At 37.3% G+C, this 16,209-nt stretch overlaps 1 protein-coding gene across 1 annotated transcript; it reads right to left on the bottom strand.

Annotated features, from left to right (window-relative positions):
* Positions 1–5,931: 5,931 nt before the first annotated feature.
* LOC118837500 (interstitial collagenase-like) lies at positions 5,932–15,089 on the bottom strand. Its single transcript, XM_036744418.1, has 10 exons — positions 14,933–15,089; positions 14,208–14,452; positions 13,941–14,089; positions 13,730–13,855; positions 12,163–12,324; positions 11,846–11,963; positions 9,469–9,602; positions 8,060–8,222; positions 6,510–6,613; positions 5,932–6,141 (listed from the first exon to the last, which is right to left on the bottom strand). Exons 1-10 carry the CDS (start codon positions 15,029–15,031, stop codon positions 6,032–6,034), a joined length of 1,410 nt encoding a protein of 469 aa, XP_036600313.1. The 5' UTR covers positions 15,032–15,089; the 3' UTR covers positions 5,932–6,031.
* Between the last annotated feature and the right edge of the window lie 1,120 nt (positions 15,090–16,209).

Raw genomic sequence — 16,209 nt, 5'->3', positions numbered from 1 at the left:
ACCACAACTTGTTTAGCCATTCCCCAATTGATGGGCATCCCCTTGATTTCCAATTCTTTGCTACCACAAAAAGAGCTGCTATAAATATTTTTGTACATACAGGTCCCTTTCCCACTTGTGTGATCTCTCTGGGATACAGCCCTAGAAATGTTATTGCTGTGTCAAAGGGTATGCTCATTTTTATAGCCCTTTGGGCATAGTTCCAAATTGCTCTCCAGAATGGCTGGATCAGTTCACAACTCCACCAACAATGTAACAGTGTTCCAATTTTCCCACATCTTCTCCAGCATTTATCATTTTCTTGTTTTGTCATGTTTTATTTCTTAAGTTCACATCAAAATAAATAAAGGGCAAAAAAGTAGTAAGTGACAGACCTAAGATTGGAATCCCAAGCCTTCTGACTCTCAATCCAACACTCTTTCCACTACACCATTCTGCCTCCTTACTAGACTAGCACTCCAAGTATATCAAGAGGTCATGTAACTAATAACATCATTTCATTGTAAGATCTATTTACATACTCTGTAGAAATATGTCACTAGGACCAGACAACATATTATTGTTCCCTGCAATTTTTGAAGAACATTGAATGTACAGTTATGGCACTGGAGTACTAATGAATAGCCTGTAATTAAAAATGGCCACTGAGCTATAGGACCATTGGATCATCATTATTTATACTCAGTTAATTGGTATTTATTGAGTTCCCATCAAATTCAGGGGCTGTGATAAATGTTTAGATGTCTCACACACACACACACACACACACACACACACACACACACCCCAATACAAAATAGAGGCAAGACCATCAAGAAGTTTACGATTAAATTAGAAAATATGACATTCATTTCAACAAGCTGAATTTAACAAACATTCATTAAGTAGCTACAAGCTACATACATGACAAATGTAATAACTGATATCTCTCCTCCTCAGGCCTTTCTCAGATCATCTATCCTCTGTAGTTAATAAAGGTGAAATAGTCACTCTGTCTCTCTGGGTGTCTTATTTACTTATCTATAAAATTGAGATTCATGATCTCTAAGGTCCCATCCACCTCTAATATTCTGTAATTTTAATGTCAAATTCTTAGCAGAAAAATTTATACTGTGCCATGTGGAACCAGCAGAGGGTGCAGAGAGATTACTTGAGCTGCTCATCTTTCTCATACAATCTGTTTAGGCTCAGAGATAAAAATTTCAATAAACTAGCAGTGTAGATTTAGGTCTGGAAGAGACTTTAAAGGGCATGTAATCCAAACTCTTCACATTAGAGATGAGGAAACAGAAGCCCAGAAGGGCTAAATGACTTCTCCAAAATCATATAGGGAATAAGAGGCAGTTTAGATTTATACCTACATCTTCTAAATTCCAAATCCTAAAATTCTAAATTCAAGTCCATCAAATCCATCCTAAACTGTATTTTCTTCTCTTTTAGCTGAATACTATCCAATTTAAGAGAATATTTGAACAAGAAGAATTGGGTAGTGGTTTCCAGGGCTGTTGTCCAAACTTTGCTATAAGGAATTAGCTACACTTTTTCTTATCCAAGCAGTTTTTTAATATGGATTTTAGCAATGTATTTTGTTTTTACATCACTTAGATTTCTCCATATGTGTATATATATGTATATATATACATACATATATATATACATATAAATCTTTGAGTAAGAACATAGCAAGGGATGATTTTAATGAAGTATAATCCATTATTCAGACTCTCCATAGACAAGGTAAAAATCTTCAATCTCACTAGAATTTGGGGACTTGTTATCCCAAAGAAACATTCTCTTTCTGCCTTGAGAAACTATTAGAACTTAGTGAACTGAGCTGAGGTAGAGGGATAGAGGGTTTCTGGGATGGAGGAAGCAAGCAATGTAACCAGGCAAAGAACCTGCTTTGAAGGAGAATTAAGGCTATGTAGGTTGTTCAAAACTAAGTGACTGAGTGATAACCTCAGAAAATTCCAGGCTGAGAGGTAGTCAAACTGTTCTCCAAAAGACTGCTTGACCTTGTGAAGTTCTCCACTCCTTCCTTCCCCTCTGCTTCTATCTCTGCCTGGAAAAGACAAGCATTTATTTCTAAATGTTTTTCTGTTATTTTTTATAACTTCTAATGTAATTAATGCCTTTGAAATCCCTTTTCCTTGATGTAAGATCTATGATCTATCATAACTTCATTGTGATGAATATCTGTAAATTGGTTGTGTATAGGGACTACACATGAAAGACACCAGTGACCAGCTTGGCATTCACAATACTTGAATAGGATAGAGATTTAAACTTTGGTCTAAATTAGTCAAGATCTCAGCTAGTCTTGATGTCTGAGACAATTGTGAGAGAATTTTATGATAATGATTTTATTAATATTTGTAAGCTTCTAGTTCTGGTTTTTGTCCTTTATGCTTGAAGAGGACCAAAATAACATCATTATGTCAGAGTCAAGGTATAGTGTGTCCAACTGTGTCTGATCAGAGCAATATAAGCTCAAGAGGCTCTACCACATGTCACGCACAAATAGTTCATTTGAGCATTTGGACTGGAGACATCTCTGAATTTGTGCATCTCAAGTGTCTTTTGAGCTATTGTAATTCTGCTTTGCTCATAGAGCACAGCATTTTCTTTGATGCTGAAATGGCACACTGGGTGAGCAGGCAGTGTTCAAAGAAAGAAATCCAGGACATCAAGAAACATAAAAAATACTTCAAATCAACCACTCATTTAAAAATGCAAATTAATGTAAATCTAGGGTTCTACCCTACACTCCTCATATTGATAAAGAGAACAAAAAAAAAAGAAAATGACAATCATTTGAGGGTGTTTTGGGAAATGGGAACGCAAATGTACTGTTGGTAGAGCTGTGTATTGGTCCAGCCACCCTTGTGGCTGTGATCCGCATGGGAAAGAACAGAAATGTTTCAAAATGGGTATCTGCATGGGAATGATCAGGAATGTTGCAATATAGTCAGCATCTGTGTATTGGAACTACATGGGCTACATGAGACACGAGGCAGAATGTCCCAATAAAGTATCAAAGATGTCCCAGTAAAGTAACAAGGCAATGCATTAGGTAATGGTTCAGAAGCATTAGGTAATGGTTAAGAAATGGTATAAAAGTCTGTTACTTGCTTGAATAAAGCTGAGCTCTGATTCAGACTCCGCCCGACTCCTGTCATTTCTCCACAGAGCGCCCGAAGCTGCTGGTCAGCTTCAACTAGGAATACAAATTGAAAAGCAGGGAAGGTGAAGCTTTCTTTCTAAGGCTTCTAAGTCAATGATCAACCTCCAATATCTTTTCTTTCATATTGTTCCATCTCATGGTCAAATTCAAGAAAACTCTTCCTCTGACGAGAGCATATGGCTGTTAAAAACTTGGATTTCTTCCTTAGAAAACTGGCTTTGACTGTTTATAAATAGGGCTATGGCTCTTATTCTATCAAATTGAATCAGTTATTTAAACACCTTGAAAAAGAGATCTTTATCAGAAAGACTTACTGCAATGATTTTCCTCCTTTCCTTCTAATGTTAGCAGCATTGTTTTTGTTTGTGCAAAACCTTTCATTTTATGCAACTAAATTTTACATTTCGTCTCCATAAACATCCTTGTCCTGTGTTTGGTCATGAACTCTTACCCTATCCCTACATCTGAAAGGTAATTTCTTCATTGTTCATCTAGTTTTTTAAAAAATTATGTCTCAATGTCTAAGTTATAAAGCCATTTGGAGGTTATTTATTTATCCATATCTAGTTTCTGCCATACCACTTTCCAGTTTTCCCAGCAGGTCGAAGAGTGAGTTACTCCAATGCCTTACCTCAGTAACCAGTATACTGTTGAAACTCCTTCCTCCTGGACAGTCTTTGGTTTAATCAAATACAAGGCTACTGAATTTTTCATCTGCATATTGTGAACTGATCATGTTCCACTTATCAACCTCTCTGTTTCTTAACCAGGTGTAAATTGCTTTGATGATGACTGCTTTGTACTACAGTTTGAGATTTGGCGCACTTGATCCCTCTGCTTTGCCACTTTTTTTCCCATTATTTCCCTTGAATTTCTTGACATTATCTTCCTCCAAATTGATTTTATTATTATTTTTTCTAGTCTGTAGACAATCCTTTGGTAGTTTGATTGATATTGCACTCAATAAATATGTTGATTTATTGTCACTTGTATTATATTGACTGAGCCTACTCACGAGCAATTAATATTTCATTTGTTTATCTTTATGCCCATAAATAGTATTTTATAGCTGTATTCATATAGTTCTTATGTGTGTGCCTTAGTAGGTCAATTCCCAAGTATTTCATATATATTTTTAAGCATGTTAAATGAAATTTCTCTTTCTATCTATTCTTGCTGGGGTTTATTGATAATATATAAAAACGCTCATTACTTAGATGGATTTATTTTATGTCTTGATAAATATTGATGTTAATTCCCCCTGAATTCCCCAGTAGTTTCTCCATTCACCTCTTTAAATCAGTTGTATTTTTATTGTTTTTTTGTTTGAGATCATGATTGTTAATCCTACCTTTTTGAATTCAGCTGTTACATAATGGATTTAGAACCAGTTCCTCTTTTTTTTTTAACAGTGTGAATCTTTCTGTTTAAATGTATTCTGGTAAATAGTCTATCACTGGATTCTGTTTTCTAATCCATTCTAATCTCTTCCATTTCATGTATGAGTTCATACCATTCTTATTCACAATAATAATTTAAAATACCAACTCCCATATTTTATAGATAAGAGAACTGACTGCCTTAGTGGTAAAGTGACCTGCCCAAGGTCACTCAAAGTTCACAAATGACAGAACCATGATTTGGATTCAGGTTGTATGAATCAAAATACAGGACTCTTTGCATTGCATTTTATGTGTACCACTTCACGTGAGAGATAAGGTGCTATAGTGGATAAAGAACTCCCCCTAAAGCCAAGAATATCTGGATTCAAATCCTGCCTCCTATACATAGTGACTTCATGACTTTGAATAAGACATTATCTAGCCTCTGGGTTCTGTAAGTAACTCTCTAAGACTAGAAAATGTCAACCTGCTTTGCTAGAGGAAGTTTCCTCACATGGGAATCACCTATGGCAAGGAAATCACAAACTCAATCCTTATCCTCATTGCCACACTGTCTGCCCTGCCCAAGAGGAAGGAAGGATTCTATTTGTGCACTTAGATGTTACATATTTGTTTATGGCTCTGTTGTCACCCCCATCTGCATCCAGGCACAGGCACAGGGAGGTCAAGGAATAGTCATTGTGTTTTGATACTATATCACTGAGAACCCAAGGCAACCTTCTGTCTTAAGAGTATGATAGTACCAGTGCTTACAGGACCTTGTCTTTTAGAATTGCACTTTGTGACAGTTCTATCAAGAAAATACAGAACAAGCTGGCCACTTAAAAAAAACCCCACAAACTTTCATTTCAATTAATCAACATTTATTGAATATCTATTATGTGACACATACTGCTAGATATGTCTTCCACGATAAAGTGGTACCTGCCCACTTTCAATGCTTATTAAATGGGGGAAGTAGATCTAGTCTTGTTCCAAATACAAAATCCTTCCCTTTCAGAAACAAATGAAGGTGCTATCCATTGTGTTACAGAGATAATAATAGTGACCCATGACCCACCACTAGTAAGAACTGTTTTTCCTCACACTAGTGATTGATAGTAACAAATTGTTCACATGTGCTGGCCCATTCTCTCTTGTGGCCAAGGTATGAGTTTTTGACATTGGTAGTCAAGGACAAAATCTCAATATTTAAATGAAAAGTTCTTTAAATATATTATTTGTCTCCCGGACATAATGGATTTCCTAATATTAAGACAATAGCAATATTAAGAATACATAAGACATGTAACAAACAGTGGTTCCAAGTTCCCACTCCTTCCTCCCCTGCCCCACCCCACCCCCACAATAACCTCCCAGGTACAAAAAAGGTACTGAATACTGAAAAATCTGGCTCTTTTAGAAAATATCTTCCCAGTGCTTACAAAATAGCTTCAAATCTTGCTCAGTAGTTTCCACAGTTAAACCAGCTGTTGGTCTTCAAAAGAGCTACAACTCTCTTGGTTTGGGGTTCAAATTTATACTGCCTTGTTCCACTGAAGAAATACAAGAACTCTAGAAATTGAAAGACATATTTATCAGATAAATTGTGGTTTTCCATCAGAGCTACTAATCAACAGGGAATAGAGAATGACCATCTAGTCTCAGTGTTTTCACTGTCTATGTAAACTTGGAAAAGCTATTTAACTTCTCTGGGCATCAGGTTCCTCATCTGTAAAATGAAGGGGCTAGGCTAGGAGATCTCTAAGGTTCCTTTCATTTCTAACACCATGATGCTATGAAAACCAAAAATCCTTTGTTACTCAAGTGTTTCTGTCTTTCGTTTAGCAAAGGAAGAATCGTTTTGCTATTAGCAACAACAAAATAGGGAATCAATGTTTCTTAGTTTTGAAGGATTGTTATAAAAATGGCTCCCCACTTACCATTGTCACTGACAACAGCATCAACTTTGCTCCCAATTCCAGGAAAGTCATTTGTTATCAGTTTTGGATAACCTGCATCCATAGATCTTCTGCGTTCATTATATCTGATCCAGAAAAATGTTACATGTATAAATGTAAGAAGATAAAACTAACCAAGCTACCAATGAAATGGCCTAATTTACCATTATGGTGGTCATCACCAGCTAAATTTACATATACACACATATATAAATATGCTATAAAAACGCATTACTGAATATGTTATATGCCAAATGAAAGTAGTTGATCTACATTTGGATTCAACAGACCCCTTCCAGCTCTAATCCTGGTATGAGTATGAATTTAAATCCCTGGGTATGTTCCACAGTATGGCCTGCTTAAATGAAATGCCATGAGAAATAAGGGACCTTTTCTGCAATGTCTCTAGGAAGCTAATTGTATTCAGCTTCATCCCTCAAGAAATAGGATAGAATAAATGGAAAGGAACACTGGAGACAGGAGTCCTGGGTTCTTTTCCCTGCTCTGTTACTAAGTCCTTCTACGAACTTGGAAAAAAAAGTTATTTCATATCTCTGAGTGTGAACTTTTTTCATCTATTAAAGAAGGAGGTTGGATTTTATATTCTCTCTAAAATGGCTATCAGCTTAAAAATTCTATGATTCTTTTGCAAGTTTTGATCTATCAATCGATAAGCATTTAATAAGTTCCTACTGAGAGATGAGCATTGTGCTGGGTGCTGGGAATACAAAGGCATAAAATGAGGGTCCCTACTCTAAGAGTCTTATAGTTCTGCAGTCTCCATCATCCCTTGGGACTTAACCAGGACAGACATTTGGTTGCTGATAACTGACCAGACTCAGGATAGCACTCGATGGACTAGATAAATGTTGGAGTGACCACTTTTCCTAATAATCCATTCATTTCCTGAGAGATGTTATACATGGATCTTATCATGGCACTCCTTTGTTCCAAAACCCTTAATGGCTCTTTCCTGCTTTTGCTCAGAATTTAGGGCATTCTCCTCTCTGGGGCCTTCCTTCTTGACAGCTTTATTTTGTATATAAATTAAGCCCTTCCACACACTCTCTGCTCCAGAATGTACTCTTCTCTATAAATAAATTCCCCGTCTTCTTACGCCTAGAATATTTACACTTCTGTTGAATTCCTTTCTACCTTAAAATGCCCAACTCAGACATTGCCTTCTACAGGAAACCTTCCCTGATTCATCCCAGCACAGAATGAACTTTCCCCTCAGACCTCACAAAGTCCTTTGTTTTATACCTCTCTTTTATTGTTAACCTATAATATTATGCAATAAATGATCTCTATTTGTGAATTACAGTGTCAGCTTTAAGTTCTATGATGGCAGAAGCCATATCTTATCTAAATTTTTTATTTCTTCCAGTCCATAGAACAGTGCTCTGCAGACAGCCAACACTTAATGTTTGCTGAATGAATGAATGAATTGATAAGAATAGGTTAAATAGATATCTGTCTATTAAATGCAAGATTGAGCTAACTCCTTGAGATTTCCAAATGTGGATTCTTACCTCCAGTACTTGTTCCCTACAAAGAAGTATGTTTTTCCATCATATTCGTCAGAAAAAGTAGCATCAATTTTCTTCACAGTTGTAGGAAAACCAAACGACCTGTGGATGCTCCTGGGGTAACCTGGCAACACATCCTGTCCCCGTGTGGCCCAATACTTGTCACCTATAAACCAAAGATCTTTTATGAGAAGATTTTCCCTGGGATCCAGTTGGTAATAAGTACAGGCACACCTCCAAAAGAACACTTCCTCTACCACCATTTCATAATAACATTGCTAACAACCAAAGCCTACCAATTCGGTCAGCTACTTATTTATAGCATCATTCCTATGGAACTAATTGCCCTTATGTAACATTGTTTTACCTAAGATCATGATTTTATCTAACTGATTTATAACATTAGATGTGGTTTGTCTATCATTTCTCACTTTTCACTTCTAAAAGCTAGAAGGAAGCTGACCTATTCTGAGGTTGGCTTCGTGAAGCTTTAATCAAAAAAAAAGGGTATGCACATTAGAGAATCACAGAATCTCCAAGGTATAAAGCACTTAAGAGGGCATCTAGTTCAATGCATATCTAGAAATAATAAAGTCAATGTATATGAGTTATGATAGTTGACCTTATATTGTAAAGTCAGAATGTCCCTATAGATGGCTCATGTTATGAAATATGAAAACTTCCATTCTTATTACCAAAGAGGCAATTAAAATGGCAATAAACACAACATAAAATCCAGTATGGACACACACACACACACATGGCCAATAGACTAGTTTCACAGTCTCTTTCCTCTCTAAGCTGAATTTTCAATGTTCTTCCTTAATATTGCAACTATAAGATAGAATTAAACATCTTATCTTTTTTTTACATATGCCAAACATCTGTCTAGCTACTAGTAGCCAAATATTTGGCATCCCAACAGCTTGGGGCTAGGTATATGACTAGGCTTGAGTCAGATCAGAGAAAAATAAATTATTGGTCCTATCCAAATTGCAGCTGTTTATTCCCCAGCTATGTGCTAGTGGGGTACCAGCAACACAAGACTTCTCCTTAAGGGTTTACATCTTTTTGTTCCATGCCTTGTTGATCTGACTCCAGTATCTAGATTTTCTGCCTAAATTCTCTCTCCTCAGTCTGGGATGTTTTTCAATAAAGGGGATAGCATGCAAATCCATGTTACACAATTCCAGTGACAAAAACAGAAAAGCTACACATGTCACCATTTAATAAGGATGAGTCACAAACACCTCGTGCCATTTTGTTTGTGACTGGTAAACTCAGAATGAATCTAGTGGTCTAGGTTAGGCCTTTGGGGGAAATCCCATAGATAAAAAAGAACGAAGCCACCCTCCCTCCTTGGCCCAATAATTATCACATGGAAGGATTGAGTGGAAAATCTGAAGCATTACCCTTGAAGAACCTGACTATGTCGTGTTCTGTAACTTCATGAGCAGCTTCAATCCCACTTGGGAGACTTGGCCAGAACAGAGAAATTAAATTGACTTCTGCCTCTGAATCATAGGGGCTCTTACGGAGGTAGAACCTGATTTGAGAGAAAGGTAAGAAAATTAAATCTAATTGTAAGCAACCACAAACAGATGCCTAATTATCTCAATCATGGATATGATTTCACATTTGCTGTTATAATGAAAACATTCTGATTGATTGATAAAGTTCTTATCGAAGAAACAAATGAGTGGGTGTTCCTTAATCTCTTACCTTCCTTTTTTTTAAAAAAAACCTCTTTCTACGGCAGTCATTATTTGAAGCCATAATGCTAGCAATGGATCAAGGGGTGAAACTTCATCTCCACCATAATACGTGTGGGCCTTGATTAGATCAATCTACCCCATACTGCCACCAATGAGTAGCTTTAGGGAGCTGTCTTCTTGCCTTAGTCTTCCTCTCACTGTCCTTCCTTTCACTTTAAGCAAAACAACCCCATTTCCTCATCTGTAAAATGAGCTGGAGAAGGAAACGGTAAACTACTCCAGTATCTTTGTCAAGAAAACCCCAAAAGGGGAAATGAAGCGTGAGACACAACTGAAAAGTGACTAAACAATAAAAGCTGATCCACTGGATGTTTCCAAGCTGTAAAACCCACAAGTGCTAAGACGAGGAGCACTACTTAAATATGGTGAGATGAAAAGGAATGTTTTATTCCCCAAACTACAAATGCCATTTCTTTTCTACACAAAGCAAGCATTTGTTTTTGAAAAGAACTAATCATTGTCTGAGGACATGGGCAAGAGCAAAATGGAAAGGGCATTAGCCTGAGACTCAAAATATCTGGGTTCTAGTCCTGGGGCTACTACAAACTTTCTATGTGACCTTAGAAAGTCAAGTCTCCGGACCCAAGTTTTCCCTTCATATAAAAGGAGAAGGTTGGGTTAGCTGGACTCAAGTCCCTTCTAGCTCTACCATTCATGCTATGACTCTCTGGGAGCTGTTTTTGCCTGTGGATACATTTTAACAACACAAATATTTAGGTGATTTCTGACCTGTGGAGAGGTTTTTCCCCATAATAACAAGAGTTCAAGTTTTAAATAATCCTCACTCTGTCAGGTTCACATCCAGTTTTCTCTTTAATAATCAGATATAATATGGAGGCGAGTTTGAAATGTTTTGAACCAATAACTCTGGATTTGAAGTCAGAGGATCTGTTTTCATATCTTGGCTCTGCCTTTTCTATTTATGTGACTTTAGCTAAGTTCTAAGTCAACCTTTTGGAGACTGAGTCTCCTTGCTTGGAATAAAAAATGACATTAGACTAGGTGATCTCTAAATTCCAAGTTCTATGACTAAAGCAGTTTAGGTGGTACAATGGATAGTACAAGACTTGGAATCAGAAAGACTGGAGTTCAAATTCCACCTCAGACAATCACTAGCTGGGTTACTCCAGGCAAGTAACAACTTGTCTCAAACCTTGGTTTTCTTATCTTAAAAAAAGGGTATAATGATAATACTTATCTGACAGGGTTGTTATGAGGATCAAATAAGATAAAATGTGTAAAGCACTTTACAAACCTTAAAGTATTGTCTATATGCTATGGTTATTATTTATTATTATTATTATTATAATATCATCATGCCAATTCAATGTACATTTATTAAATGCTTACTCTGTCTAAGACTTTATGTTAAGAGCTGGAGAGATAAAGAAGAAAAACCATGTAGGATCTGCCCCCAAGGACACTCTAGTACCCCATGCAAGGGGGTCAGAATTAGCCTGTATACTAAGCATAAGATTCTAATAAATCACCCTAAGAAAATCTGAGGAGAGAGAGAGATGAGTTTGAGCTGGGAAATCTGGCCAGAAAACAATATTGCCACAAGATACATTATAAGTTCCTGAATCCAGATTTCTCATTCTTCCCTACCCTTGCTAACTATGTGAATTTGAACAAGTCACAGTCTCTCTGGGATTCAATTCCTTTCTTTATAAAATAAGGGTTTAAACTAAATTTCTCCACATGTTAAGTAGGACCTGGGGTCAGACCTAGGTTGTTCAGTCACTAGAGAGTCCAGATGCAACTTTTGGGCAAGTCATTTCAATGCTCTCTCCTTTACTCTCTTTAGCTATGGAAATTAGAATAACGATACCTCTCCAAGTACCTCTGAGGGCTATTTAAGGCTCAAAGGGCCTAAGCATGTGAAATCCATTTGAAAAGAGACTATGTCAAGCAAATACAAGGTATCTTCACTATTTTGACTCATAATTTTAATATAATTAGTAATAATAATAAAGAAATCAAGGGTCCAAAGGAAAGGTTGCTAATGGTTAACCTGTCTTTGAAGAACATTTTTTCTCCCCGGAGTGTGGTGACAGCATCAAAGGTTAATTTCCTATTACAGGCTTGTGGTGTTGTTGGTCCTGTTGGCTGGATGGGATTATCACTGGGCCCTAAAAGACAACAGGGAAATTAATGCTACCTTGGAACATTGCATGACATGGACACACATAGAATGAAAGCATGATTTTTGAAATATGAGCCCACTAATTGAATTATAGGAAACCTTTACAAAAGCCAACATAAGTTGTTCGTGTGTGTGTCTGTATATGTGTGAGTATGTATATGAGAGATGTATATCTTTCTACTTACCATAGATGGCTTGAATGCCATCAATATCATCCTGAGAAAGCTGGATATCATTGGGGTCACTGAAAGCATAGCTGGGGTACATCAAGGCACCAATATCAGAGGAATGGGAAAGACCCAGAGAATGGCCGAACTCGTGGGCAGCAACACGGTACAAGTTGTAATCTAAAACAAACAAAAAAAATGTTTGTGAGATGCTGGAATATGTTCCACTTCAAAGGCATCCTCTCAAGATGCAAAACTCCACCCAGCTACACAAGGATAAGAAGAAAGATAATAACACTTCTAGGTTTAATAATGACTGACATTTGTATAGTGTTTTAAAATTTACAAAACACTTCACATACAATGAGTCTCACAAGAACTCTGTAATATAGGCACTTCAAGCTCCATTTTATATGTGGGGAAACTGAGGCTTGGGGTAAAGTGACTCATTCTTGGTTTTCCAGCTAGTAAGCATCAGAATCCTCCTGCACTCAAGTGTAGTACTCTGTATCCTAGGTCAATCTGCTTCTGAGACACCGTCAAAAACTTTTCAAAAATTATGTAGTTCTTCTGAAGGAGTCTGTACTGCAATTATGAACACTGCTGAAAAGGATAAGGTTTTCCCAAAGGAATGATATGTTATCCTTACAGTAGCAGTCCTATCAGAGTAGCACATTAATGTGATTTGCAGAATAACCTATTTGCCTGTAATCCCTGCCATGGATCAGTCAGTACTATCACTGCCCAAGATGGAAAGCATTACTTCCCTGATAAATAAGAGGTTTTTCAAGAAAGCATGATTCTTATTATGTTCTTTAAAATATTACCTTGAGGAGCATTGTCAAGGGGAGGACTCTTGAAGGAAGAGACAAAAATGACTGAGGTTTTTAAGCCTGGGTCATTTGGGGGTTAGTGGTGCCACTGAGATAAGGAAGTCTAGAGGAAGAACAGGATGGTTGTGGACAGAGCCATAAAGCGATAAGATATGGAGTCAGAGAGCCTGGTTCGAGATCCAGCTCTGCTACTTTCTAGTGGTGATTAAGTCACTTCTCTTCCCTGAGTTTGTCTCCTCTTCCTTAAAAGAAGAAGGTGGGTGAAGTCTAAATTATAGGGCTTACAGATGGAAGGGAACTTAGGCAGCAAAGTATAGTAGATATTTTAGAAATTGACACCTATAGCCTTCCGGATGATATTATGCAAAGATCAAATGAAATAATTTCTATAACGCGCTCTGTGAACTATAGTTTGTTGCACATATAAATGTCAACCATTTGTTTTGTTTTATTTTCTTACTGCACCTATGGTCTATGTTGTGAGGACTAAATGAAATAATATTTGTAAAGCACTTAGCATGGTTCTTGGCAAATAGTAATATTTATTCCCTTCCTTTCTCCATTTATCATAATTATTACCACTATTGCTAGTCACAGAAACAATATAGTGCCCGTGTATAATGTATTAAATCATTCTTAGGCTTATAAAATCTGATTGAAAATGTCTATTTTTAGCATATTCTTTCAGTTCAATCAACTAACATTGTGGTGAGATGTGGGGAAAGGAGAGGAGGCATATTTGTCTGACTTACTTCTATGGTCTTTTGTCCATTTTTCATCTTCATCAAAATGAGCATCCCCTCCAATACCTGGGCCTGGTTGGAAGGCATGAGCAAGAATTCCATTGGGACCATCAAAGGGAGAATTATCACGATGATCTGAAAGAAAAAAGATTTAATTCAAGTCCTCCTCATTTCTTAGGTTAGGGAAAAACCAAACTAAGCTGAAAGACCAGTCAGTTACCTCCATAGTAAAAAGAGATCTTTATATCTGCTTCACCCTCAGAGATCTTGGTGAATGTCAAGGGGGACACATCACTCCAGACTTTAAATGCTTTCCTGATGGCATTGTCCACGTCTTCCCTTGCTAAATCTGGTGTGTAGTTTTCAATACTTAAAATGAAAAAGAAATGAACATAGATACATATGTAAGTCCAGCTTCACTGAAGCCATTTTACACATATGATTCCTTTTTAAACCCATTCTCATCCTGATGATTGAGGATTACTACCTGTAGGTAAGGTCTTTCTTTTCCCACTTAGGATTTCCTTCAGTGACGGCAAACCGAGACACATCAGGGACCCCACATCTAGGCTGTTTCATCATCGTTAGAGTTTCATTATCTGGCTTCCCAGTAACTTTCAATCCAAAGAATCCCTGCATTTTCTTGAGCTTCTCAACAACTGGGCTACTGTCTTTGTTCTTTGTAAGTTTCACTCCAACAGTTTTTAGGTCATAGAATTTCTCAAGATAGTTCTGAAGAAAGATAAAAAAATTAAATATGAGATGTTTCCTAGGTTTTTCCTTAAAGAAATCCCAGTGCTTTGGTTTAGTGACATGATATTTGTACCTGGAGTGGTGGGGGATAGAGGGTGGAATAAGACTTTCATTTGTCTTTAAATTTAGGGTTTTTGATTCTTACATAAGTTCTGAGTTCCTTGGTCCCCTCAGACCTTGAATAGTTTGGTGGGTATACACATAGCACTTCAGCAAGATAAATCCCCCTAATTTTTACCCCTATGCTAAAGTCAGAATACCATCTCCTGGAACCAGATCTCAGATTGTTTCATTCCTCCTCAAGACAATTAGCAAGGCAGAGACATAATTCGCTTTGTAATTTTGGGCAGAGAAATCCTTTCTTGAATGAAAGACATAATTGACAAAGCCTACCCTATCTACTCCAAATCAGTCCCCCCAGAGAGTTTCCATCTGTTGCAATGAAAAGCCAAGATTTACCTGGACCATTTCTCGGTCTTGCTCTTTAATTTCCAAATGTGCAGGGAAGCAATGGGAGCCTGTGAGGCAGAGGATGAGCAGAGGGAGAAGGCTCTTCATTCTTGCCCTTCTCTAGGTCTCAGGCTAATGCAGCAGCTCTTTACCTGCCTCTTGATTTACTCTCTCTTCAAGAACAGTGTTCTTTATATAGTACTTGGGGAGCCAAAAAACTAGTAAGTCTCTGACTCATATTTTATAACATCCTCTGGATCAGCACTTTATCAGAAACAGTGACACAAACCCATAACAGGTCGAATGGTCCATTTCCATGGTGCAATCTTATGATTAATACAAAACAGGATGTTTGGTAAAGAGGCAAACACGTACAAAGTTACTGTCTTCTATTCCTGCTTGTGCTATTTTCATAAAAGTACTGCTCCTGAATGTTGTAATTTATGTAAAACTTTCTGTATGTTTACAAGGAACTTTGTTACTTCGGAAAATCGCCTCAACCTATGACTTTGCTCCTTGTAGGCATTTCCATACACATTCTCCCTAAGTGAGAGGAAACAATTATTGCCAAATTATGGAACACACCCTTTCTAGACAAGGAGGCCTAAGTACAGCTCTCCAGGCATTGGAATGAGTATAGATTACAGTTCTCCAAGGTTTACAGAATCACAAAATTTAAGGGTTGGAAGAAACCTCAGTCCAAATAATCCAACCATACACAAAAAGAATACCCACTATAATATCCTCCTCCTCCTCTTCCTCCTAGCTAACATTTTTGTAGTGCTTAAATGCTTCATATGGTTTATTTCATTTGATCCTCACAACAACCCTATGAAAGAGGTGATATTATTATTCCTAGTTTTTACAGATGAAGAAGCTGAGACTGACAGAACTTAAGTGACTAGCTTAGGGTTACACAGCTAGTAAGTATCTGGGCAGGATTTGAACTCAGGATTTCCTGACACACAAATTCAGCTTGCTATCTGTATTCTACATACCCAAAAAAGAAGTGGAACCAACTACTGTTTTGAAATAACCCTTTCTGCTTTTGGATAGCTCTAATTACTAGGAAGTGTTTCCTGACATCAAGCCTAGACTTGCTTCTTTGCAGCTTCCACCCCATAGCTGCTGGTTCTACCTACTGGGGCCAAAAAGAACAAGTTTAAGCCTTCCTTCACAGGACAGCTATTCAGACCTCTTGTAAATAGCTATTATGTCCCTCCTGACTCTTCTCTACTCCAAGCTAAACGTGCCCAGTTACTTCCTTGTATGGATTCAAGGTCTTT

The sequence above is a fragment of the Trichosurus vulpecula genome, chromosome 2 (assembly GCF_011100635.1).
Source record: "Trichosurus vulpecula isolate mTriVul1 chromosome 2, mTriVul1.pri, whole genome shotgun sequence".
NCBI lineage: Eukaryota > Metazoa > Chordata > Mammalia > Diprotodontia > Phalangeridae > Trichosurus > Trichosurus vulpecula.
The sequence above is the reverse complement of the archived record's forward strand: the minus strand, read 5'-3'. Positions and strand labels throughout refer to the sequence as shown.

Excerpts from the sequence above, each read along its gene's own strand:
- LOC118837500 (XM_036744418.1), bottom strand. The coding sequence starts at position 15,031 with ATGAAGAGCCTTCTCCCTCTGCTCATCCTCTGCCTCACAGGCTCCCAT. Across the intron at positions 14,090-14,207 it reads AAGAAAGACCTTACCTACAG|TATTGAAAACTACACACCAG; the intron begins GTAGTAATCCTC and ends TTTCATTTTAAG. Across the intron at positions 9,603-11,845 it reads AAAATGTTCTTCAAAGACAG|GTTCTACCTCCGTAAGAGCC; the intron begins GTTAACCATTAG and ends CTCTCAAATCAG.